The sequence below is a fragment of the Diadema setosum genome, chromosome 8 (genome assembly GCF_964275005.1).
Source record: "Diadema setosum chromosome 8, eeDiaSeto1, whole genome shotgun sequence".
In the NCBI taxonomy this organism is placed as follows: Eukaryota; Metazoa; Echinodermata; class Echinoidea; order Diadematoida; family Diadematidae; genus Diadema; species Diadema setosum.
This window is the reverse complement of record NC_092692.1, coordinates 33,407,993-33,432,392: the sequence shown is the minus strand read 5'-3', so window position 1 is coordinate 33,432,392 and position 24,400 is coordinate 33,407,993. Positions and strand designations below refer to the sequence as shown.

Below are 24,400 nucleotides of genomic sequence, written 5' to 3'. Positions count from 1 at the left end.
TTTACGAAATGTCTTTCGTCGACGAAATGACTGACTTCGTAAACGAAATAGGCCATGCTACACTTGGCGCCCCATTTTTACTAAATGTTAACATTTCGTGGACGAAATGACTGATTTCGTAAACGAAATAGGCCATGCGACACTTGGCGCCCCATACAAACTACGGTCTTTGTCCGTGGTTTTTAAACCATGGACAAAGATTGTACCACCTTCGTGAATTCGGTTCCAGGGGTTTTATGTACACTAGGGAGCTTTAGATTTTAGACGCGCGGACGTTCAAAGGGGAAAAAAAAAACATGGTCTGAGTGTGCGCAGTAGCTTGACGTGCGCTACTGCGCACACTCAGACCATGTTTTTTTTTTCCCCTTTGAACGTCCGCGCGTCTAAAATCTAAAGCTCCTTACTGTCAAAGGGAACACTCACTTGTCTTAGTAGTTCAGTTAGCAGTAAAATAGCCAATGGAACTGCATTGCCGTGGTTACAACAGTAGCAAAACTGCCCTACTTTGGCAAAAGGAAGCAAGTGACATTTTTCATTGATATGACTTTTTTTATTGATTTGGCATATTTGAGGCATGCTCTATTTAACTGAAAAATCCAAAAGTTACAACTATGGCCCATTTCTGAGATATTCGGGTGGCAAAAGGAAGCAAGTGCACAAAATTGCATGAAAAAAAAATGGCAAAAGAAAGCAAGTTACAACCTCTTGATATGATTGTCACTTGCTTTCCTTTGCCAAATCATTTATATTTACACACAATCTGAAATACTTTGGCAAAAGGGAACAAGTAACATCCTTATGATATGATTGTCCCTTGCTTCCTTTTGCCATTTTTTATGCTTGCTGCAAATCTATAATACTTTGGCAAAAGGAAGCAAGTAACATTCTCATGATAATATGGTTGTCACTTACTTCCTTTTGCAAGATTTTTCATGTCTGCTAAAGATCTGAAATACTTTGGTAAAAGGAAGCAAGTTACAACCTCATATGATTGCCAAATTATTATATTTGCACACAATCAGAAATACTTCGGCAAAAGGAAGAAAGTGACATCCTTTTGCAAATTGTTTGTGTTTGCTACAAATCTATCATACTTTGGCAAAAGGAAGCAAGTAACAAACTCATGACATGAGAGTCACATGCTTCCTTTTACAAGATTTTTTTTTTTTTTAATGATTGCTACTTTGGCAAAAGGAAGCAAGTTACATCATAACTTTGAGTTTCTATGGGAATATAATATATATACATATTTTTTTTTTTTTTTGGGAATTGTCATAAATCCATCACCATTATGAATTATACCCGACATTATTTCTCTTCACAAATTTCCATGTTTATACGAATGGAGGCAGTTATCCCTGCTGGAAAGAATGGCAGTGTCCCACAGTGTGAAACACATTGTGAAACACAATGTGTACCCATTGTACACAGTGTGAAATATCTTCACATTGTTAAATTTGAGCATTGTGAACACATCGTGATTCATCGTGAATCATCAACTCACTGTGTAAAGCAAAACATATGAACTTTCTGTGAAAATCCACAACACTGTAATGTGAAATCGTCAACACTGTTAAATTGGAGCGTTTTTACATGACCGACTATGTTAACACACGGAGAACAATAATAGCACCTGTTATTTCCAGTCACTGAAGGAGTAAAATAAAGCTAGGTTTGGGCATATTTGTGTCAATAGGACTTTTGTGAAACTAGTAGTGGCAGTCGGGGTGGTAGAAATAGAATGAGAAATTTAGGCTCTAAATATTTGTTTATTAAGTTTCTACCACTTTGAATAATCAATGTAACTGATGTCATTAAACTTCTACGCCGTAGGCTGGTGAATGAAACAGGATATGTGTGTGTGTGTGTGTGTGTGTGTGTGTGTGTGTGTGTGTGTGTAACACGTCTTTAAAGGGGTATAGTTTAGTATTGGTGGAGATGAGAATTTGGCTTTTAACTTTTTTCGAGATACCAGGAAACCACTTATGAAATAATACAGATGATACCATTCTATAAGAGGAATTCAAAATTTATTTGATGAAAATCGGTTTGGGTATGGCTGAGGCATCCAAAAACAAGTAAAACAAAGCAAAGGTAATAAAAGGTGGGTCTCACCTTTCATCAGGATCGCTGATAATAAACCCTGAATTACTCTTAAAGGCATAATTTACCATTAAATTGCAGATGAAACAAGAACCCTGCGTTAGTGCTTTAAAATAGGGATAGAAACAAGCACTTTAAAATCTGAATCGGTAAAATCGATGTTAAGTATTGTTAAATACACAAAATGTGAACAATAGTTATAGTAAAAATTCTTCCAGACCAAACCGTCTACAGTTACGGCTTATTGAGAAAATAGAGATATCTGCTTATATTATCAGGTTTTATCGCGAAAATTTTATATGATAGGATGTTTTGTTGTACACAGACCTACACATTTGCATTAAATGTTATATCTTGAAACTTTTTTTTTTTCAAAATGACTGTTCCCAAAAGGTAAACCAGACCTTTGAAATTACATGTTCTTTCATATTTCATAAAAAGTCTCTCATTATCTCACCAAAAAAACTGTTAGAAATCTGAAATTAATAGGTCTCAACAATTATACAATTATACCTTTAAAAGGATACATAAATTGCCTAAAAGTTTATTCTCATTGTGATTTGATTATCTCCCTCTATAGTGAAAAGCATAAAATATATCCTTGAAATATATGATTATTATCTAAGTGATTTTAAAAGGAAGCATAAATTCTATTTATCACAGAAAGAAAAATATGCAATATACTGTGAGATTATATATATAAATATGGATTTCGTTGATTGCCTGTCGTTCGTTCGTTCATGTGTTGTTTGTCGATGTTGTTGTAGCTCTTTAGTTTGTTGGTATTTGTTTTCTGAGTTTATTACCAGTAAATCTTTGTCAGTGCTTCTTTTTTCTTATTCTTGCCTTGTCAGAGCTCTCTTCCTATTTTTTTTTTTTAATTTTCAAGTCACCTGACTGTCTTTGTCCTTGTCTTCGCTCATTTTCTGTAACTTAAAAAACACAATTGTTAACATGCAAACTTGTAAAATGCAGTCCTGTCAAGGGTTTGACCTTTGACCGGCCAGCGGCGTTTGTCATTAACTCACTTCTGCTGCAGTTCTTACTGTTTTTACTGTGTTTATATTTTACTATTGTTTACTGTCCTTGAACTGCTTGTGTTTTGTTATGTGTATATTTCAGTGTTATGTTCTGTACATATATTATACATAATATATGTCTATGTTTGTGCATTTTTAAAGAGATGTGAAATAAATTCAATTGAGTTGAAAAATTGAATTGATTATCTATTGAAGGGCAGTATAGTCTTGGTATTCATTGTAGTTTATCAAAAGCAAAAAAGGAAAAAAGAAACGACCTAAAAATTACTCCAAATGACAACGGCAGATTTATCAACGTGGTTGTAAGAAGTATAGGACGTTATATTTGAAATGGATGAAAATGAATCTGATATGAAGACAAAGGAATGCTGTTTTTAGAACTTTACTGTTGGACGAGAGTAACACATCTGAAACTACAGTAGCAACAATGTCATTCCTTTGATTGTTGAAGATCGAAGGTACTTTGTGGTGAAGTTTCTGTTATTCGGTCCTGTTCCCCGATGCATTAGATTATAAGACGGGAAATGGAACAATTTTTGTCACAGACAAACGGGCCATTTGGAGTGCAAGTACCAGCACAACGGAGTTCACAGAGTTCTTTCACTTGAACTCATCCGACACAAACTGGATCTGGGATCTAACGTTCGATGCTGAAGGCCAAACCCTGTACTGGATTGTAAACTGTAAAGACGTGGGCAGCTCTAGCTCGATTATGCGTTCTCCTGCCGTCAACAGCAGTGCCGAAGTGGTCTTTAAATATCATGGATTAGATTGTAGGTGGCATTTTATCATCTTTTCTCTCACCTTTTTTAACCCTCGTCAAACCCCCTTCTCTTCTACCTATCTACCCTTATTGATTCTATCCTAAGCGTATAGTCTTAATCCCCTTAATTTTGATGGCATATGTAAGATAATGGAGTGTTGAACGAAAACAGAAAAAGAGCTGTAAGTTTGCGAAATTTCATACTCGATTTACTGGAAATGAGGTTTGACGCAGACACATTGTTTTGCAATCTCAAGGTCGTTTTAGTTTGACGTGTCTTCGCCCCTCCCCCGCCCCTCCCTCTTTCGGATGCACCTGCTGTATACTGCCCACCTCTGATCTTACTTAATTCATTCTTACTTTGTTGTTCATTATTCATGTTGTGCCGGGAAAGCATGCTCCTCTACGCCCTTAGAGCTAATTCATCCTATGAAATTGTATGCTTCTTATGATGATTGCTTCTCCCCCCTTCTTTCTCTATCTTTGAATCGAATCGAATTTATTGTCACTTCATACACTTAATGTCATAGGGTGGAACATCTTGATCAGCAGAGCTGGTTTCCATAGGGGTTCCACATACATTCCCGAATAACAGTAAAATGCCCCCCCCCCCAAAAAAAAACAAACAAACAAACAAACAAACATAGAGGTCAAACAAAAACAAATGTCATGTATACACTGCAATACATCAAGACACATGGAACAAACTGTACGAGCTGAAATTTTCGCTTACAGATATTTTCGCGAATTGCTACTTGGAGGACATTAATTTTTCGCGTGTTGTTAAGTTCGCGGTTGCGAGAGTCTAACTGAACTTAGTCGCGCGTTGTTATTTTCGTGGTTCAAAGGTGATTCGAGAAATTCGCGAAAATAAAACCACCGCGAAAATTTCAGCTTGTACAGAACTTAGATTCAAAATTAAAATAATTATATACAACGCAACTATGGCAATTGGATATGGCAATTACACCGACGATAATAAAGAACAGTTGATTTCATGCTTCCATGTTAAGTCCCCTTATTATGATAAAAGAATTTCAGTTTTCAATGTTTTTAATGTGACTTCATTGCAACTTTTACATGACTATTATAGGAGCACTGTATATTACGTGAATGCATTACTGTAGCCTATGAGTATTATGTGTATGCATGTATGTACATGTATGTTGATCTGGCATTGCAAGACTAGATTTTTACCACCCCCCGGCTCTCTCTCTGTCTCTCTTACCTTATGAAGCCCTTTATCCTCGAGCATCATGTTAGACACCCTTGTTGCTGTAGTTGTTTTTCATTGTATTCATCATTGCTCATGTTATTCATTTATAAGCAGCCAAACAGTATAGCTTTGTAATTATTCTTGGCAATCGCTCTGCAAGCAAAGACATAACTCATGTGCGTACATTGCAGATACTATGATATCATAACGATAATTGTTGAGAATAGTCATATTACTGATATTTTTTGTACAATCTCAATGAAATTACATAGAATTGATGTTCTTGCAAAGAAAATGACATACAGAGAATATTACAAGGAATTTAAATCCAATCAAATTAATTCTGTGGCTCTCTCTCTCACACACATACGCACACGCACATATGATGTGATTACGCTATTAAAGGAGTATTATAACTATCACTGTATATAATCATTGTGATTATCATTATTATCATTATTATCATTATTATGGCTGTTATCATAACTATAATTATTGTGATTTCATTATTATCATTATCATGACTACTATCATTACTATAATTATTGTGATTATCATTATTATCATTATCATGGCTATTATCATTACTATAATTATTGTGATTATCATTATTATCATTATTATCATTATCATGGCTATTATCATTACTATAATTATTGTGATTATCATTATTATCATCATTATCATTATCATGGTTACTATCATTACTATAATTATTGCTACTACATGTATCATTACTTAACTGGTACCATCTATCATCAACTGCCATTATTGTTTGCAATTTTGTATTTGGTTATGACCAAGACTTCTCTCTATGTCCTATTGATTTCCAGTGTATTCGATCGCACTGACCGCTTCACTGGGGAGACTCTTCTACAGCGTTAAAGATAAAATCGGCTACATTCTCCTTGACAACATGAATCAAGACGAACTCTTTGTCACTACGAAGAACAATCCAAAATATCTTGAAGTTGGAGAAAAGACAGGGTAACACACAGAAAGTGCATGATATTTTACTGCTTCATAGCTTTATAGGGACATTCAAGGCAGACTACAGACCCAGGCCTCCTGTGACAGTAATAAAAACACTTTAAACCGGAATTAGGTCCTATGCTCGGTCAAATGTTTCATTTGGATTAATGTATAGACATGCACCCACAGTGATTTATGAACGAACATAAATAGCTTCTATTCGAGGGAGAAAGATTTGCGGTGACACCATGTGCATGTAGTCCTTAACCGGATCGTTGTTTGGCAGAAGAAGAGCCTGGAAAGAGGAGAATTGAAGAGGGAAGCGACATATGGGGGCTGTAAGGAAGGCAAAAAGTGAAGAGCACGGAACAGTAATGGGCAGGAAGTTGAAGTTGCATTAGTGGAGACGGTAGAGAAAGGAACAGAGAGAGTGGTAAGGAAGAATAGAGTGAGAATCAAGTAAGATGTTCGGACATCGTTAGGAGGAGAAAGATGAAATATGGAAGGGAGGAGGAAGAGAGAGAAGTTGAAGATTGGAGAATCATGGAGATAGGAGAGAGAAGTGAAGATTCATGAAACCAAGAGAAGAACGAAGTCGGTGAACAATGTGGACTATGGAATGCGGAATCAATGGAGAAAGGATAACAAAGGACAGTCAGCCTGCCCGAAACGTCAAGTTCCTCGGTTCTCCTATTTATTATTATAACTAGATATCTCTTACACTACCTTCACTAGCACCTTTTACTCAGTTTTTCATTCTCTTTCCTCGCTCTCCCACACTTATCATTTGTTCCTACGCTACTTATCTGTACTTTTCTGTTCTCTTCTTTCTTCTTCTTCTTTTATTTTATTTCTTGCTTCCATACAACCCAACGGCCCTTTTCGGGGCCATTGTATTATTTTACAGTTTTCTTCACAGGTTATTTCCCTTGCCTTCCTCCCCTCAGGACTACATCTTAAACTTATTTTAATCTCTCATTTTTCATTTCTCCCACAGGAACCTTTTCAGGATTTAACTGCGATTAATTTTTTCCTCTCCACATTTTTTTCTCTCTCTCCTCTGCAGCATTTATTTCTAGGATCCACCCAAGCCCTCTCTCCTTTACTTTCTTGAATTTCATTCTTTTCTTCTTCTTTTTTCTTCTTCTCTTTGTTTTCTCCCCCCCCCCATCTCCCCCCCCCCTTCTCTCAACTCGATTTTACCTTTCCTTCGCGGGATTATTCATCCTTTCTCCATTGATTCCGCATTCCATAGTCCACATTGTTCGCCGACTTCGTTCTTCTCTTGGTTTCACGAATCTTCACTTCTCTCTCTTATCTCCATGATTCTCCAATCTTCAACTTTTCCCTCTTCCTCCTCCCTTCCATTTCATCTTTCTCCTCCTAACGATGTCCAAACATCCTACTTGATTCTCCCTCTATTCTTCCTTACCACTCTCTCTGTTCCTTTCTCTACGGTCTCCACCAATGCAACTTCAACTTCCTGCCCTTTACTGTTCCCCACTCTTTTCACTTTTTGCCCTCATAGTCGATGCTAATGATACTAAACCAAGCCCGCACATTAGATGTTGCTTCCCTCTTCATTACTCCTCTTTCATGGCTCTAACACATGGTGTCACCGCAAATCTTTCCCCCTCATTTACTTCACCATGCAAACCTTCAAGCAACACATATATAGCTTCTATTCTATTCTATTAATAGTTTCTATTTGCAGTTTACAGACTTATCTGACAAATGTAAGCCGATTATGTAATTTATATATATATATATATATATAAATATATATATATATATATATATATATATATATATATATATATATATATATATATATATATATATATATATATATATGTATGTATATATATATATATATATGCTCATAATTGGTTATAATGCCTCCTTAGGTGATTTTGAAAACTGTACTCATTAATTTACCAGTTTTCTTATAGAGTAAAAATAATACACAATGAGGAGTGATATGCTACAACGGGTATCATAAACACGAATTGGATTTTTTTTTTCTTTACGTGCTGCAATATGACTTTCGTTAGCTTTAATGAGGTTGTCTCGCAATTCAACAATCTAATTTTGCTGGGTTTACTATCATTAGCACCGATTATGAGAAATAATTGTTTCTAAAGTACTTTGGGAATATACTGTTGTAATTGTAATAGCATTCATCATGTTCATGCTATCACACTGTTCATTTCAATTGTCCTTTATACCTAACCATCCAGAAACGAAAGTAATTATAATATGTTGGGCTAGGATTCGTACACACACAAAAAAAAAAGAAAAAGAAAAGAAAAGTGTTTTCTGTGAGTATATTTGTATACTATATAGTCGTATACCATTATTATTATTATTATTATTATTATAATTATTATTATTATTATTGTTATTATTATTATAATTATTATTATTATTATTATTATTATTATTATTATTATTATTATTATTATCATTATTATTATTATTATTATTATTATTATTATTATTATTATTATTATTATTATTGATATTATTATTATTTTGCATTTTGAATTTCCTATTAGTCTGATGTCTCTTTATTGAAATTAGCTCACAGTAATAGTGTTTTCTTTTCTTTAAAGTAGATGAAACAATTCAAACGTATAATGTTTGTTCTACATTCATATAATATCGTGCTAAAGCTACCTTTACTGGACCCAGAAATACGGTATCCACCGCAAAGCTTCGAATGGGACCGGCGGAGTGCAAAAGGTTTACGAGAGTTCCTTCGTCCATTCATTTTATGGACTTAGTCTTGGCAGCAAAGGTAAATGAGCGCGAATATTTCATACCGTGTATGTCTTACAAATTCACCCTGCAAATGCTCAGGGTTGATGGAATGAAAGCATTATTAAAGGCATAATTTACCATTTGCAGATGAAACAAAAATCCAACATTAGTGCTTTAAAATAGTTCTTAAATGTGAGTTAGGGATAGAAACAACCACTGTAAAAATTTGAATCCGTATAATCGATGTCAAGTATTGTTAAATACACAAAATGTAAACAATAGTTATAATAAGAATGCTTTCAAGCGAAACCGTATACAGTTATGGTTTATTGAGAAAAATGCTGACATCTCCTCATATTTTGAGCTTTATTACAAAAATTTTATATGGTAGGATGTTTTGTGATACAACAGACCTACACATATGCATCAAATGTGATATCTTGAACAGTTTTTGAAATCACTGCTCCCAAAGGTAAACTGGACCTTTAATGCCTGAAATATAATGGTGACAATGCTCCGCCGACTCAATTTTCCAAAAATTGCCGCATGATTATGATCAGCGACAAAAAACAAACAACCCCCCCCCCCCAACTTTGCGACATTTAATGTTCCTTCGACATGCCCCGCCGTCATTTTGTTCAGCAGTCGTTAGAATGGTTTTCGCAGAGCAAATGCTGCATCGTGGGAAAAAAAAAAATGTCGGCGGAGCACACAATGACTGAACAAGTCAGACATGTCAGAGAAGCAATATTGTCCGCGGAGCAATAATATTGTCGGCAGAGCATTATTTTTATGCAATGCTTAACCCTATAAAGCTCAAGCTATTTTGACCCCTTCCTGGCCCGGGGGGGGGGGGGGGGGCTATATAACTTATCTATTATATGATGTATGACCGTCATATTTGGCACATGGGTAGAGCTACTCATGCTCTACATGACCCAATATTTGAAATCTCTGAAGGTTATCCACTGAGGGCGCTATTTACCAAAATATAATGAAATACATAGGAAATACGCTAAAATCATGTTTTTCCTTTATATTTTTTTATCCCCAGTATATATGCTTTTATTTTATATCAATCATTTTCATATTTACTACAAAGGAAAAGCAAGTCAACCTTTACAGTTTCTTACGGTTGAAATTTCTCAAGGTCAATATGTGGGGGCGCTATTCATTACATTATAGAGAATTATGAAACCTATGATGTGCTGCTTGGAATGGGTACATAATATTGTTATCACATTTCATATTTCAAAAAATATTGAAATTTTGCGTTTTCAGGTTGATAATATGTGACCCTGCATCACATAACAAACAAAAAGTCGCCAGACATGGATTTTTAGTTAAGGGCAGATTCTGAAAGAGCAGACTTTATAAGCTTGGACTCTCCTAGCCTACCTAAATATTGGAAAGAAAGCACGCACTCTGGAAAAGTGTGGAAAGAACTTCTGAAGTGTAGGGAGTATCTGGCTATTCAAGCGCGTAATTTTTTACCAAACCGTGCTGCTGTGCGATGAATGGGACAGAAAACAGGATGTAAACCACTGGGGCAACAACAATGAGGGGATTATCAGATTAAGTTGAAATTGAGCATAGTCTATGAACACATTCTGACCATGATTAATGCCAACTATCAAAGCAGGATAGCTTTATCCCTTCAAAAGTTATCAGACTTGAAAGTGAAAAGTGTGCAAAGGGTTATCAAGAAATGAAAAGGGACCTCTAAGACATACCTGATCTCTCTACTCTACAAAAAAGAGTTGTATAAAAACTGCTGAAAATACATCTTCCCATTCATTTTTTTTATCCCAAACTTGAAAATAACGTAGAAGACGGGTAGTTCCGTCAGAAAATATGAAAAACTCAATATTTACTTAGTTGACCCATTTCACCTTTTTTGAGTCCTCACGTAAAATCAAGGGGTGTGACATTTTGTTCGTTTTGTGATGCACGGTCAGATATGATAAACAAAATAATTACAGGCAAAGCTTATGTGAAGATAATACAAAATAAAAGGGTAGTCTTTGGAAAATGCTGTATTTTTTATTATTTCTATTAAATCTATTTGATGCATATGTCATGTGAAAAATAAAGGAACTAATAAGACTATAACAGGGTAATTCACAACCATAATTACTTCACATTTAGATCCTTCAGAAAATTACAGTCATGAAAATCCCCATTTCATCCAATGTTGCATTGTTAACTGAAATTGGAACAGAAATTATGCAAAATCTGACGAACATGGTTGTCAGTACATGGTTGCTATGGCAACCAGCAATATCGGACATGGCTAAATTATATATCACAATGTTTGGTAAAAGATTTTAGGAAAAGTCACTAAATTTGGTTGAAATCGGGTAAGGGGTGTAGGAGTGGGAAATGAAAATATGGTAGGGAGGAGCACAATGCCCCCCCCCTTGACCTTAATAGGGTTAAGGTAGGTGGTTGAATTTAATGCAACTCTACGACAGTACTCATGGTACTAGTTGAAGTTTTATCATTTAGGCCACATAAAGCAGGCTGGGCCGCAAAAGGGGCCGCAAACACATTAATACAATCAAACGCACGTTTTAGGTTATTCAAATAAAATCGGAAAAGAAGAAGAATTTGTCGCCAAGAAGCCCATAACCTTCCCAACGTTCCGTTCGTAGATTCTTCCAGTAGAAACGTTCTTTTCCTGTAAAGCATATCAATCATTAGCCAATTAGTTCGACGGGCTCACTGTTTTACACCATTGAATCATATGCTATAAATATACTGATTTAATATCCTAACACAAGTCACTGATTGGAAAAGCATGATCATGTACCAGGACACTTTAGTTAGGTTCTTCCGTGATGGGCAGAACATTCTGTCATAATTCCCAGGAGATACAAATCTAGAATATTATTGATAGGTCCTAAACACTTTGAACACTTTTAGGTGTGGTGGAATACATTTGGCGTTATGATAGCATGCGAAAAATTTGGTATCCGGTTGTAACCAGTGATTTTTAGGGGAGAAGCAATTTTTAGGGGAGCAACTTTAGCAGCAAGGCATACAGACATACAGGGCTATTCAAAACACGTTTCGAAGTGTCGCCTCGTTTTTGATGCAGAGAAAAAGTATACCATTGAAAGTTTGGGTTGCTGGTAATTCTTTACTTCCAAATTCCTCGACTTCTTCTCTGGACATGTTCCCGCCCATAACATACCGGCCAATACTGAAGGAGCTCCCAAATAGCTTACCAAAGGTGTTACACACTACGTACACTGCACTTTTGCACAGCTTACTAGTAATAAGCGTAAAACGATAACATTTAATGAAAATGGTAGACCTTAGCTTGATTTTGCTTCAGAGATGCTAATCCTGTCTGTATCTGATACTTTGAACTGTGTGTATAGAATGCTAAGGAGCTTTCTGAACATAATCAGCAATCAAAGCTCTCAAAGGGTTAAAGTGGAATGGAACTCAATTATAGTAGATTGAGTGACTGGAATGTGAGGAAAATTATTAAATCATATTCCTGCCATTTACTACTCTTAAAAAATGTCGAGGGTATCGTTTCCTCTGCCTTTTGAAAGGCGTATTTTTAAAGCAAGTAATGCTCTTTCATTATGCTGTAGAAAAATAAAAATATGTGTCAAAAGTAATTCTTTTTTTATAACTATTTGACTTATTGTCAGATTTTCATCGTCTTCTGCATTCACTGCCTCTACATATACATTATCATACAATTTGGGTTTCATTCCCTATTAAAGGAGACCTCCGGATGATTTTCAAATTTGTACATTTGAACATATATAAATTAGTTATACTGGGTACAGAGTTTCAGGATTTATAATGATTGGGATGAAAAATACGAATGTTTTCGAAGTTTATAACAAATTGCAATGAACAAGGATGATGACATGGCAGCCTCACCATAAGAATGCATGAGATGTGGCTCAAGGAAGCAGCACAAAAGAAGAAGGCATGCATAGATTACACACAGGTGAGCTTGCAAGCATGCGGTATTGTAATGGAATGACACTGCGACATTTCTGAGATATGTGAGGCTCCTATGTCATTACCTTTGTTCAGTGTAATTTGTTTAAGGTTTTTGAAAGTAATTTTTCTCTGCTCAAGAACCACAATAAATTCTACAAATCTATACATGAAGCTGTTGATTTATGTACTACATGATGTGAAATTATGAAAATCGTCCGGAATGCCCCTTTAAGTGCTCACACGAATTCACTACACACACACACACACCATTAAAAAAAATGATATTCTTTATTTGAGTTCCATTCAATATCAAATCCATATTAACAATGAAATCAATATTGCCAACAACAAAAACTTTGGCTGGTGAATCATTTTCAAACATACAGTACATTATATTTGAGGTTTTTTTTTTTCAAATCATACCATGTTTTTTATTTAAAAAAATGACATGAAATTCTGCATAACTCTCAGAAAAAGCAATTTTGATCAGCCTAATCAAGCCAATCAAATGTGCCTTGTTACACATATACCCAAAAAGAATTGTGCTACTAAATCGATTTTTTTTAACATAACTTCCTTTTTTTTTTTGCAGAGCACACGCCATATACATAAATATATCAAATGAAGTATAACTCTTAAAAGTGAAAAAAAAAAATGTCTTGATCAACTTGATCAGATTACTCAATATCCGCTTCATTACTAAAATTGTCTTTATACCCTCTTTTGAGAATACAGCATTTCCCAAAACGTGTCGTACACACACACACACACACACACACATTCTTGTCACAGCATATACGCATACTAAATAAAGCCAAAATGTATTGTTTGCAGTGGTGGGACCATTGTTTACGCTTGTGGGACCAGTATGTTCAGGAATTTCTTTTGTTGGTTGTCCTGCAATAGTATGTCATGCCTACCCCCCCCCCCCCACGCACACACACACACACACACGCACAAAAAACAAACAAACAAACAAACAACCAGTATAATCATATTCACACTGATAAGCTGGTACACACACACTCACACGTTAGGCGTGTGTGACTATAATAATACGCAACATGAAAATGACTACACTCTCGTGTACATAGGCCTAGAAGTTGATTCACGATTTACCAACTGTTTCTGTCTTTCTTCTTTCTTTGGTATTCTATCTTTTTCATCCAGATGGTCGACATTATCTATTTTTTAAGAATAATTCGGAACTCTTTTACAAGGATATTGGCTACGACACTTTGCTTGACCCTTCATCACTACCCGTTTTTGTAACCAGTTTTACGGACACGAATGACTTGGCATTCTTCGAGGACGCCCTCTATCTTGTGAGGTATAAGAGCATCAGAATGTTAATAGATTTCGAAAGCGGAAGTACTCGCGCCTTTCAAATTGAGCATATCTCGGGGGAAAACGGGGACCTACGACGAATCATTGTTGTTGGTGTGGTTTGATGAACGCAGCATGAAGACAGGTCAACCTCCAGTCAGTGGTCAGGCTTCTAGCACCCCCTCCCCCGCATACCATGCGTGGTTCCCGAATCTCCGAGATTATCATTTTTACATTATTTCCCATATCAGACATACGTATGAAGGGGATAAACTCCTTAATTTATGATTTACAGTCAGTGACGGATCCAGGGGGGGGGGGGGCGCAACCGGCGCATGCCCCCCCTTTTTTTTTCCGTTAAAAACAAAATAAATAAAAAGAATACAAATGAAATGAAACCCTGAAGTGGCGCCAGAAATATTAATTGCGCCCTTCCCCTCCCTTTACAGAATTCATGGATCCGCCCCTTTTTTATGCAGTTTGATTGACATGTTTAACGCTAAAATCTTCTAATTTGAGAGGAACAAAGATATTCATGCATGTGCCATTCAACATATAAAATTAGTACATAATAACCATGCTATACTGAAATGCAACAAAGATATTTGAGGCACACAAAACTGAAAACAAGTTCAAATATAAGAACTATCATTGTATGATAACCTGTATTCTTTTCTCATATCATTACTTTTTCATTTTTTTTTCACGCATTGATGTGTTCAGACTCACTACAAAATTTGCGAACAACTCTACAGAACCGACAAGATTAGTTATAATTTATGCAGATATTTACATTTATCTGCTAAATGTGTGATATGGGCTACAAAATCTGTTTTTTATCATTTCATAAGCTACAAGTTGTCTAAAAAGCAGCTACAACTTTGCCTATGCTGTCAAAAAACAACAACAAACAAATAGAAAAGGAAAATAAATAAAACGCGGTCAGACAACAACCAGAGAGCCATTTCACTTTAGCAATGTTGGCAGAAAAGTCCTAATGGAGTATTCCTCTTCTTCACTTGTTAAGATGCAGAAGAACCATCAGACCCAACATGTAAAGACACTGCAGTATATAAGCATCTACACAGGTTATAATGGTTATAATGATGTTATTACGTTTCATATTTCAAATCGGACAAAAAAAAAGTTATGGAATGTTCATAATCATTATCGCTAGCAAAACCATGAATGGTTTATTGATGTCATTACATGTATTTCATCAAATCACAACTATACATGTAAATGGCTCTTAATTGCGCACTATACATGCTGTACTTGTCCAAAAACATTGATCAATATTTCACAATGAAATACAACTCCTCCACTAAAGATCATTATTAGATTATTGCTACATAACAAGAATTATGGCTGAGAAGGGTATGCTAATAAATTTGCAGTCGCATTATTTTTACCTTTACATGAAGTATCGAGATTGAAAAAAGATGTTGTATGTCTAACAAGCGTTGATGAAATCGAACTGTATAGAAAGTAACCTCTCACAAATAGAAAATATTAGTTTGACCTTTTTTTACTGAAAAAAGCTCCTTTTCAATCAAGGGTTGATACCAATATGAGGTGGTTTCATTTTCTGATAATGAATTACTATGAACTTACCTGAATATAACTCATCATGTATGTCGTGTATGTCAGACTCTTGAGTTTAAATTCAAGTTAGTGATTCACACCCTATTTACAAATAAGTCTCAAACAAGTGCAAGAAAAAATAATTACACATATTATATCCTTTGTATTGATATTCTTATACTGGAGATATGATTTGGTAAAAAAAAAAATAAACATGTGATGGCTGTCGGGTGAAATATAAACATCAGCCTCGTTGTTGTTGTTGTTGTTGTTGTTGTTGTTGTTGTTTTGATAAGGGGTTAAAGGGATGGTACAGTATTGGTGGATATGAGAATTGGGCGTTTAACTTTTTGCGAGATACCGAGAAAACACTAAGAAAAGTTTTAAGAACGCAAATAATGATGATATGTTTTTATATAGCTGAAGTCAATACAATAGAATAGGTTCTCAAATCTTGTTACAAAGAAAATACAATCTTAACGTTTGTTAAGACAAGCATTATGAAAAGCATCGTGTAAAGGACGCGCATGTACCATAATATACATAAATTGTGTATATATATATATAATTACGTGTATATCAAATGTAAATACACGTATGCATATACTCGGGTCCAAGAGTATCGTGACCAGATTATGTGATTATGTGAGCCCACTTATCCATGTCAGCGCTCTTTTTTTTTTAATTAGCTATTTCATTATATTGTTTTCAGAGACTAAAAATAACACAGGACAGGACTTCCCTTCTTTTAGAAGAAAAAGAAAAGAAAAGAAAAACAAAACACGAAATAGAAAAAAGCCACTGCAAACGTTCTCTAATGAAAGCGACATCATCCAACTTGGTGTGGGTTCTAGCATCATACTGTATGCCTATCCCACTTTAACTAACTTAGTGGACGTGCTGTGCTAGTTTTATGTCTATTGCTTTTTGTATGAAGAACCAATGTGTCTGCATATTGTCACTATATATGTTTCTTTGAAAGGCTGTCTCAGAGTGAAATATGAGTCATACGTATGTCTTGATTGTGGAAATGTCAGATGGATAGTTTTCTCTATCCAGTGTAAATTAAACTGATAAATTTGTAGGAGAAGAGACGCAACACAGTAGATGCAACTTTTGATCGTATATATCACAAAGCAAATGGGCAATTAGACTAAGTGGCAGTTATTAGCGTCCTATTAGTATTACCATTATATTATTTACGCGTATCTCATATTATTTTAGTTAGCTATCGGCTGGATGAGAAGAGTAATCGTAATCACATGTTAATAAACAGCACAGCAGCATGGTTATAGTGACGGTGTTAGGGCGCTAAAATAATATAAAAGAGGTGTACCTGAATACAGCAGTAATATCGCTCAGGTAGGAGCGTTCATACATGGTAGTTTTACTCCCGTATACGGTAGCTCTGACGGTGTATACCGTCCAATCGCTACACGCGGAAATTCGTGTCAAAATGCATAGCATTATATTTAAAAAGAAAAAAGAAAAATTAAATGTAGATGGATGTTTCAAGGAATATAACCTAGTCCTGCAGTATTATATCCTGAAAAGTACTTATCAATAATGTTGTGCACCACTACTTGTATACAGCAGTAATATCGCTCAGGTGGGAGCGTTCTTGGTCCTAGTAGTTTTACTCGCGAATAGGGCTCTGACTGGCTGACAGTGTACACCAGTCGCCATATACGCGGACAATTTTGTTATCACGTAGCATTATGTAAAAAAACAAAATGTAGATGGATGTTTAAAGGAACATAGTTCTGCAGTGATATATGCTGAGAAGTACGTAATGAAAATGAAATGTTGTACGTTTTGTACCAGTTCGATCAAATCAAGATACTTGGTATAGGCTAAAAGGAATGATATTGATACTGTTAGGATGTAAATACAGAATTTTCTCCACAGCGAGAGTGTAGCAGTCCTTAGATAACGCTTGCAATGCCAGCGGCTGGCGTTTTCACCGGTCCTGGATGTTTCTTGTTTGTTTGTTTGTGTTGTGTTTGGGATGTAATCACTCCTCTACTGCCAACACTGCTCTCTTTGTTGTTATCTTTTCGCTTGAAAAACAACGAAAATGAAGAGAGCATTTAGTGCCCTTGCAGCGCATAGGCACTTTAAAACTGTCCTTTACTCTTTCCGAACAAAGGTGCTGTTTTTGGTTCCGGACACCATTTTGAAAGTGAAGAAGTGCTTTATCGAACAAAGGTGCTGTTTTGGTTCCGGACACCATTTTGAAAGTGAAGAAGTGCTTTATCCCTCCTTCTCGAGGAACTCAGAAAAGTGTTGAGGAAAGAGATAGTAAGGTTTATTCTTTTTTTGCAAAAGCAAAGTTGCTGTTAAAGAAGGTTAATTCCATAGTCTGGATCAGAATTCTTGGAAAATGTGCGTGCTTATAGTAATAAGGACGTAATCTAAATATCTTGATGATACCGAAAGAATGAAAGATACAATCATGAGATTGTTGACATGATTTGTTCATCACAGAATTTGATTACTTTACATTAATCCAAGCCTAGCAGAAGACACACATGTGATATTTCAAAGAGACAATCGAGTGTGATAATCAGAAAGATGTTAAGATGAACAACGAATTAGCGTTGCATATTGATTTTAACCACTTCATAACACAATGATGGCACATATAAAGTATGCTTAATATGTTTTGTCAAGTACAGAAAGTGTGTTTGCAATACGCAAAATTGTCACAGACTATTGTGTATGTGCACTGTTTTGATGTTGTATCTGATTAGAATAAAAGATCGTGCTTTATCCCACATCAACTCAAACTGGATGTGCCGTTGGTTTTCTTCTCATTTAGGTTGTGTAATTGGGCAATATACTGATTTGTCGTACTTACCACACCATGTCTTATATATATATATATATATATATATATATATATATATATATATATGATAGGTGTTGCAAAAAACATGTCCCACTTTTGATCCTCAATAGTTCAAAAACTATATATCAGTTAACAGTGACATTGATATGAACAATAGCTGAATAGTGTACAATTGTGCTGGAGGCAATTTCACAATGACAGCATAATTCAGTTTCATTAGATTAAACATTTATTTTTCAGTAAGGTTTCAGATTTGCTCTATTTTCAACACTCTGTACAAAACTTTAAAGGACAAGTCCACCTTCATATAACATAAGGATCGAGAGAATGCAGCAATATTAGTAGAACACGTCAGTGAAAGTTTGAGGAAAATTGGACAATCCGTTCAAAAGTTACGAATATTTTAAGTATCTGCGCAGTCACTGCTGGAAGAGAAGACTACTAGAGTGTATGATGTCACATGCGTACAACTATATAAGGAAAATAAAAAGAGAATTTCACAAAACTTTACTTTTTGAATAAAGTGCACATTTCTTCGACTTGCTACTGATGTATGTTAAGGGTAATATTATTCCCCCTGCCTTCTGAAAGAGGGAAGTCGAGTGTTCTTTTGTTATTCGAGAAAAATGGAAATATGTTGAATTTTCTTTATTCTTTCTTTATATCGTTGTACTCATGTGACATCACAAGCTATGGTAGTCTTTTCATCCAGCCGTGACTGAGCAGAAACTTCAAAAATTCATAACTTTTTAACGGATTGTCCGATTTTGCTCAAACTCTCACTGATGTGTTCTACTAATATTGCTGCATTCACTCAACCCACATGTCTATGAAGGTGAACTTGTCCTTTAACTTTGCACAGGAGTCAATTGGTGTGTATGGGAGTGTGTAGATAACACCCAGACAATGGTCCTGAACGATGGCCAGGGTTGGAATGTTCCTTATTTATTCATGAGGAATTCCACTATCACAGCTAGTCTTTATTCATTCCGAAATGTGGTGTATGCAAGCACATGGAAACACGTACTCACTTTTTTTCATGTGCATGCATTTCACCCTTTGCCATGAATTCAAACCAGCAGTTCCCACGGCAATCCATCATGAATAATCAATAAAGCATTCATGTGCCTTGGAGCATAGCTCTGAACAGGTGGTATCCATGTCCATTGTTCAGGGTCATTATAAGTACACACTCACATACACGTAATTGGTTCCTGTGTAAAGTTCAGGTTTTGTACAGAGGGTTACAAGTTGACCAAAATCTGGAACCTAACTTTGAAATTAATCATGGATTTATCGAAACTGATATAGGTTTTCATATTCAAATCACCACCAACTAAATTGTACACGATTCAGCTGTTACTCATATCAATGTTAGTTTTATCTGATATACACTGTATAGTTTTCGAACTAATAGCATAGAAAGTGGGAAATGTTTTTGTAACACGTAATATAAATATATATATATATATATATATATATATATGTTAATTTATATATCTATTCATTTATTTATTTATTTATTTATTTATTTATTTATTTATTTATTTATTTATTACCATGCATTTCCGTGAAATTTCATTAGTATGCAACTATCTCAAATTAACTAGATTAGAGATGACTTGTTTTAAAGAGTAAAGTCTTCTTATTAATCTCGCAGACTGAAAATGGTCTTCAGATAGGCCTACATAGTTTTGATTTCTCAAGTAGAAACGTAGAGAAAAAAAAATGAATTCACACATGAGTCGCATTAATTTAATTCTTTTCGTTATACATCGCTGCATAAAGTTCACTCCCACAAAGGCAATTCCACACAATCCATTTTCTCTGCTCATATTCAAGACATGGTCTGTGACTGCGACTTATATGTTGAATATGAACCAGGGAAAACATGTCCTATGTGGGTTGATCTTTGTCGGAGTGACTAGATTTTTTGACAGGTGGACAGACCACAGTTGAAGTCAATTCAATTCAGTCTAATTCAATTTTATTTATTCCACATGCTAAGAAGTATACAAAACACACATATCTACGGGCATAACATATTGCACATTACGTTTACATTGAAAACTAAAGGAATAACGCAAAAGATATACTTAGCATGTGTGGGAATAAAAAAGACCATGACTTATCAAGGCCGAATCCCGTACAGATGAAAAGGGTACAAATTGCAATAGAAAATACACATTTTAAAAGTAAATCTATGCCATTAGAAATTATACTCAAAATTGCAAGTAAGAAAGGACAAAATACACACAAAAGATAACAAAACAAAACAAAACAAAGCAAAAAGGCAAATATCCCAAGAAATATTCGGCTGCACTTTGAATTAAAAACATTTTATATTTGCGTTTAATTGATAATGATGATGATGATGATGAATAATTATGGACCATAAAAGGTAAGAGGAAACCCTGAAAAGAGAATCGCTCTCCAAATTGGAATTTCTGACCAAATAATGTTAGAAACCGGAAGCTAGGTCTCATCCAAAAGATAAAAAGGAACCACTTAGGAAATAGGACAAAACATACCATTCTCAGAGGAATTCAATGTTTATTCGATGAAAATCGGTTTTGGAATTGCTGAACGTCCAACAACAAAGTAAACCAAAGCGATAGTAATAAAAGTTGGGTCCCACCTTTTATTAGGATCATTCTGTTTTGGATATCTCAGTCATTACAAAACCACTTTTCATCAAATAAATGCTGAATTCCTCTTAAAATTAGATGCTCTTCCATATTTCATGAGCAGTTTTTCATTATGTCACCAAACTTAATAATGTTAGAAACCTGAAGTTAGGTCTCAACCAAAACCATACGATCCCTTTAAACTTTCTTTGTCTTTCAAGTGAAAAAAAAAAAACACAGAGAGCAGTGCTGTGCAGGAGAGGAGTGACTGTACATCGAAAAAAAAAAAAATCCAACCGCTGCTGCAGGGTCGGTGAGAAAGCTAGCCGCTGCCATTGCAAACGTTATTCAAGGAGTGCTACACTCTCGCTGTCGAAAAATTCTATTTACATCCTAACAGTAATAATATCATTCCTTTTAGCCTATACCAAGTATCTCGATTTGTTCGCACTAGTACACAACGTACAACATTTTCATTACGTACTTCTCAGCATATATCACTGCAGAACTATGTTCCTTTAAACATCCATCTACGTATAGCGACTTTTGTACACTGTCAGTAAGTCAGGGCCACTATACGGGAGTAAAACTACACGTACTAGTACCAAGAACGCTCCCACCTGAGCGATGTTACTAATGTATACAAGTAGTGGTGCACAACATACTTATTAACAAATACTTTTCAACATAACAACACTGCCGGACTCTGTTATCTTTCTTTAAACATCCATCTACATTTCATTTTTTTCTTTTAAATATACTAGTAATGCTATGCATGATGACACAAATTTCCGCGTCTAGCGAATGGACAGTATACACTGTCAGAGTCACGGGAGTAAAACTACCATGTATGAACGCTCCTACCTGAGCAATATTACTGCTGCAGCCGCGTGCTGTATTCAGGTACACCTCTTATATAACATTTTAGCGCTTTCACACCGTCATTATAACTATGTTGTACTGTGCTGTTTATTGACATGTAATTATGATTACTCTTCTCATCCAGCTGATAGCTGACTAAAATAACATGAGATACGCGTATTATACATGGTAATAGGACGCTTATAACTGCCACTTAGTCTAATTGTCCATTATTTTGTTTTATACTACCACAAGTTACATCTACTGTGTTACATCTCTTCTCGTGCAAATTTACCAGTTTAATTTACACTGTGGATATAATAGAGAAAAACTTCTAATCTGACATTTACACAATAAAGACATACGTATGATACATATTTCACTCTGAGACAACCTTATATAAAAACATATATGTGACAATATACAGACACATTAATTCTTCATACCCAAATCAATTGACATAAAACAACATGTCCCTAGTTAATAGTGAAAGTGGGATTGGCATACATGATGATATAAGTTGGATGATGTCACTTTCTCGGAGAGCGTTCGCACTTTTTTTTTCTCTATTTCTTTTTTTTTTTGTCTTGAAAGGAAGGAAGTCCTGTCCTGTTTTATTTCCAGTCTCTGAAAACAATCTAATGGAATAGCTAATTAAAAAAAGAGGGCTGATATGGCTAATTATGGGCTCACATAATCACATAATTTGGTCACGATACTACTGGACCCGAGTACGCATATACGTGTATTTACATTTTATAAACAGCCTGTACACATATGTATGGTAAATACATGTATGCTCTTCCTTTACACGTTGCTCGTCATAATGCTTGTCTTAAAAAACGTGAAAGTGTATTGCATATTGTTTGTAACACGAGTTGAGAATCCATTCTGTTGCTTTAAGCTATATAAAAGCATTTCATCCTTATTTGCCTTCTTATAACTTACACTGCTCTAATAGTTTCATACGGTAGCTGAGTTAACTTTTAACGAGCTCTGACTATGCTTGTGATCCTTTCCCAAAACATGTTGAATCGTTTTCAAAAGGTTTATGTTTATTTTTCGTTCAGACTGGCATAACGAGACTCGACTGGAAGAAGGATGTGAGGAAAAGTGTGCCTACCTGTCACTACTCTCTGAGCAGTGGTACTGCGCATCCTGTGTGACGTCACAGGGTTACGTCATCTGCACCATTACTGTTTAGGTGCAATCACTTTATTTGCTGTGTTCTTTACTCTGTTGCTTAGTGTAAGGGATGAACGAAGAATGTATCGTATTGATGCTAAAAGAAGGTGTTATGCTATGTGAACAAACATGCCACAAACCAGTCTGGTGTAATCGCTTTGATATTGACTGTGCTCTTTACTGTGTTGCTTACTATAACGGATGAACAAGAATGTATTTCCTTTGTTGCTGGACAGGTGATGTCATCAGACATGCCACGAGCCGATCTGACGATTAGTAAGTATTTCCAGTAGGTAGGAACTAAACATCTTTAGCATTAGCACCTAAATCGTGTTAACAGTATACAGAACATTTTTTGTCTTAAAAAACTGAATTCCGTGGAAAACTTGATACAGAACAGAACAAAAGAGTGTATAGAAAAAAGAAAACAGATTAAAGGGGACAATGCCAATGTTAAACAAATTGTATTGCAACTATTCGACACACATAGATATTATGTTTTTCACAATCGCGATTTGAACGGATTACCTAGTTTGTCAGCATTGACAAGTTGTTGAAATTGCAAATTCTATTTCTTTTTTTTTTTACTTCCGTGTTCACCAGTCGTTCTTTAATCCAATTCTCTCCCCCCCCCCCGCTTTTTTTAGAGGAGGACAGGGATCGTCATACTCATCAATCAAGGATTTTCAAAGGAATCCTCCATTTTCCCCCTTATTATCAATAAAAGCATGGAAATGACTAATTTCACCTTATATTATGAAAGCATAGAAATTACTAATTTTTTTATTTATTCTTTAGATTATTTCCTTGTTTCGTATCATCTCTGTGTAGTTTTTCATAATGCTCTGTTATATATGATTCGCGTAGTGAAATGAGAATAAACTTTATAACTTTTTATGTGTACTGATGATAGTGATAAATTAAACGATTTTGAATTTAAATCAGAATTGAAGACTTTGAATGATCGCGAATCGACCACGAACAAGCTGAAAACATGTGTATGATGATGTATAACTGAAATGACACGGACAACTTTAAAATATGAGAACGAATTGCAGTCGTGTATTAAAACGGAAATGAAAATTGTGGACTTCTGACCATTTTGATTATGACATGTGTTACTGTTGGATAACATCT

General features: G+C 35.3%; 1 protein-coding gene across 1 annotated transcript in view; it reads left to right on the top strand.

Annotated features, from left to right (window-relative positions):
- The window catches only part of LOC140231856 (uncharacterized), a 6,554-nt gene extending 441 nt beyond the window's left edge, over positions 1-6,113 (top strand). Inside the window, exons 2-3 of the mRNA XM_072312007.1 lie at positions 3,653-3,916; positions 5,956-6,113. Coding sequence (XP_072168108.1) covers positions 3,653-3,916; positions 5,956-6,113 — 422 coding nt within the window. The remainder of the gene's footprint in view (positions 1-3,652; positions 3,917-5,955) is intronic.
- Positions 6,114-24,400: the final 18,287 nt, after the last annotated feature.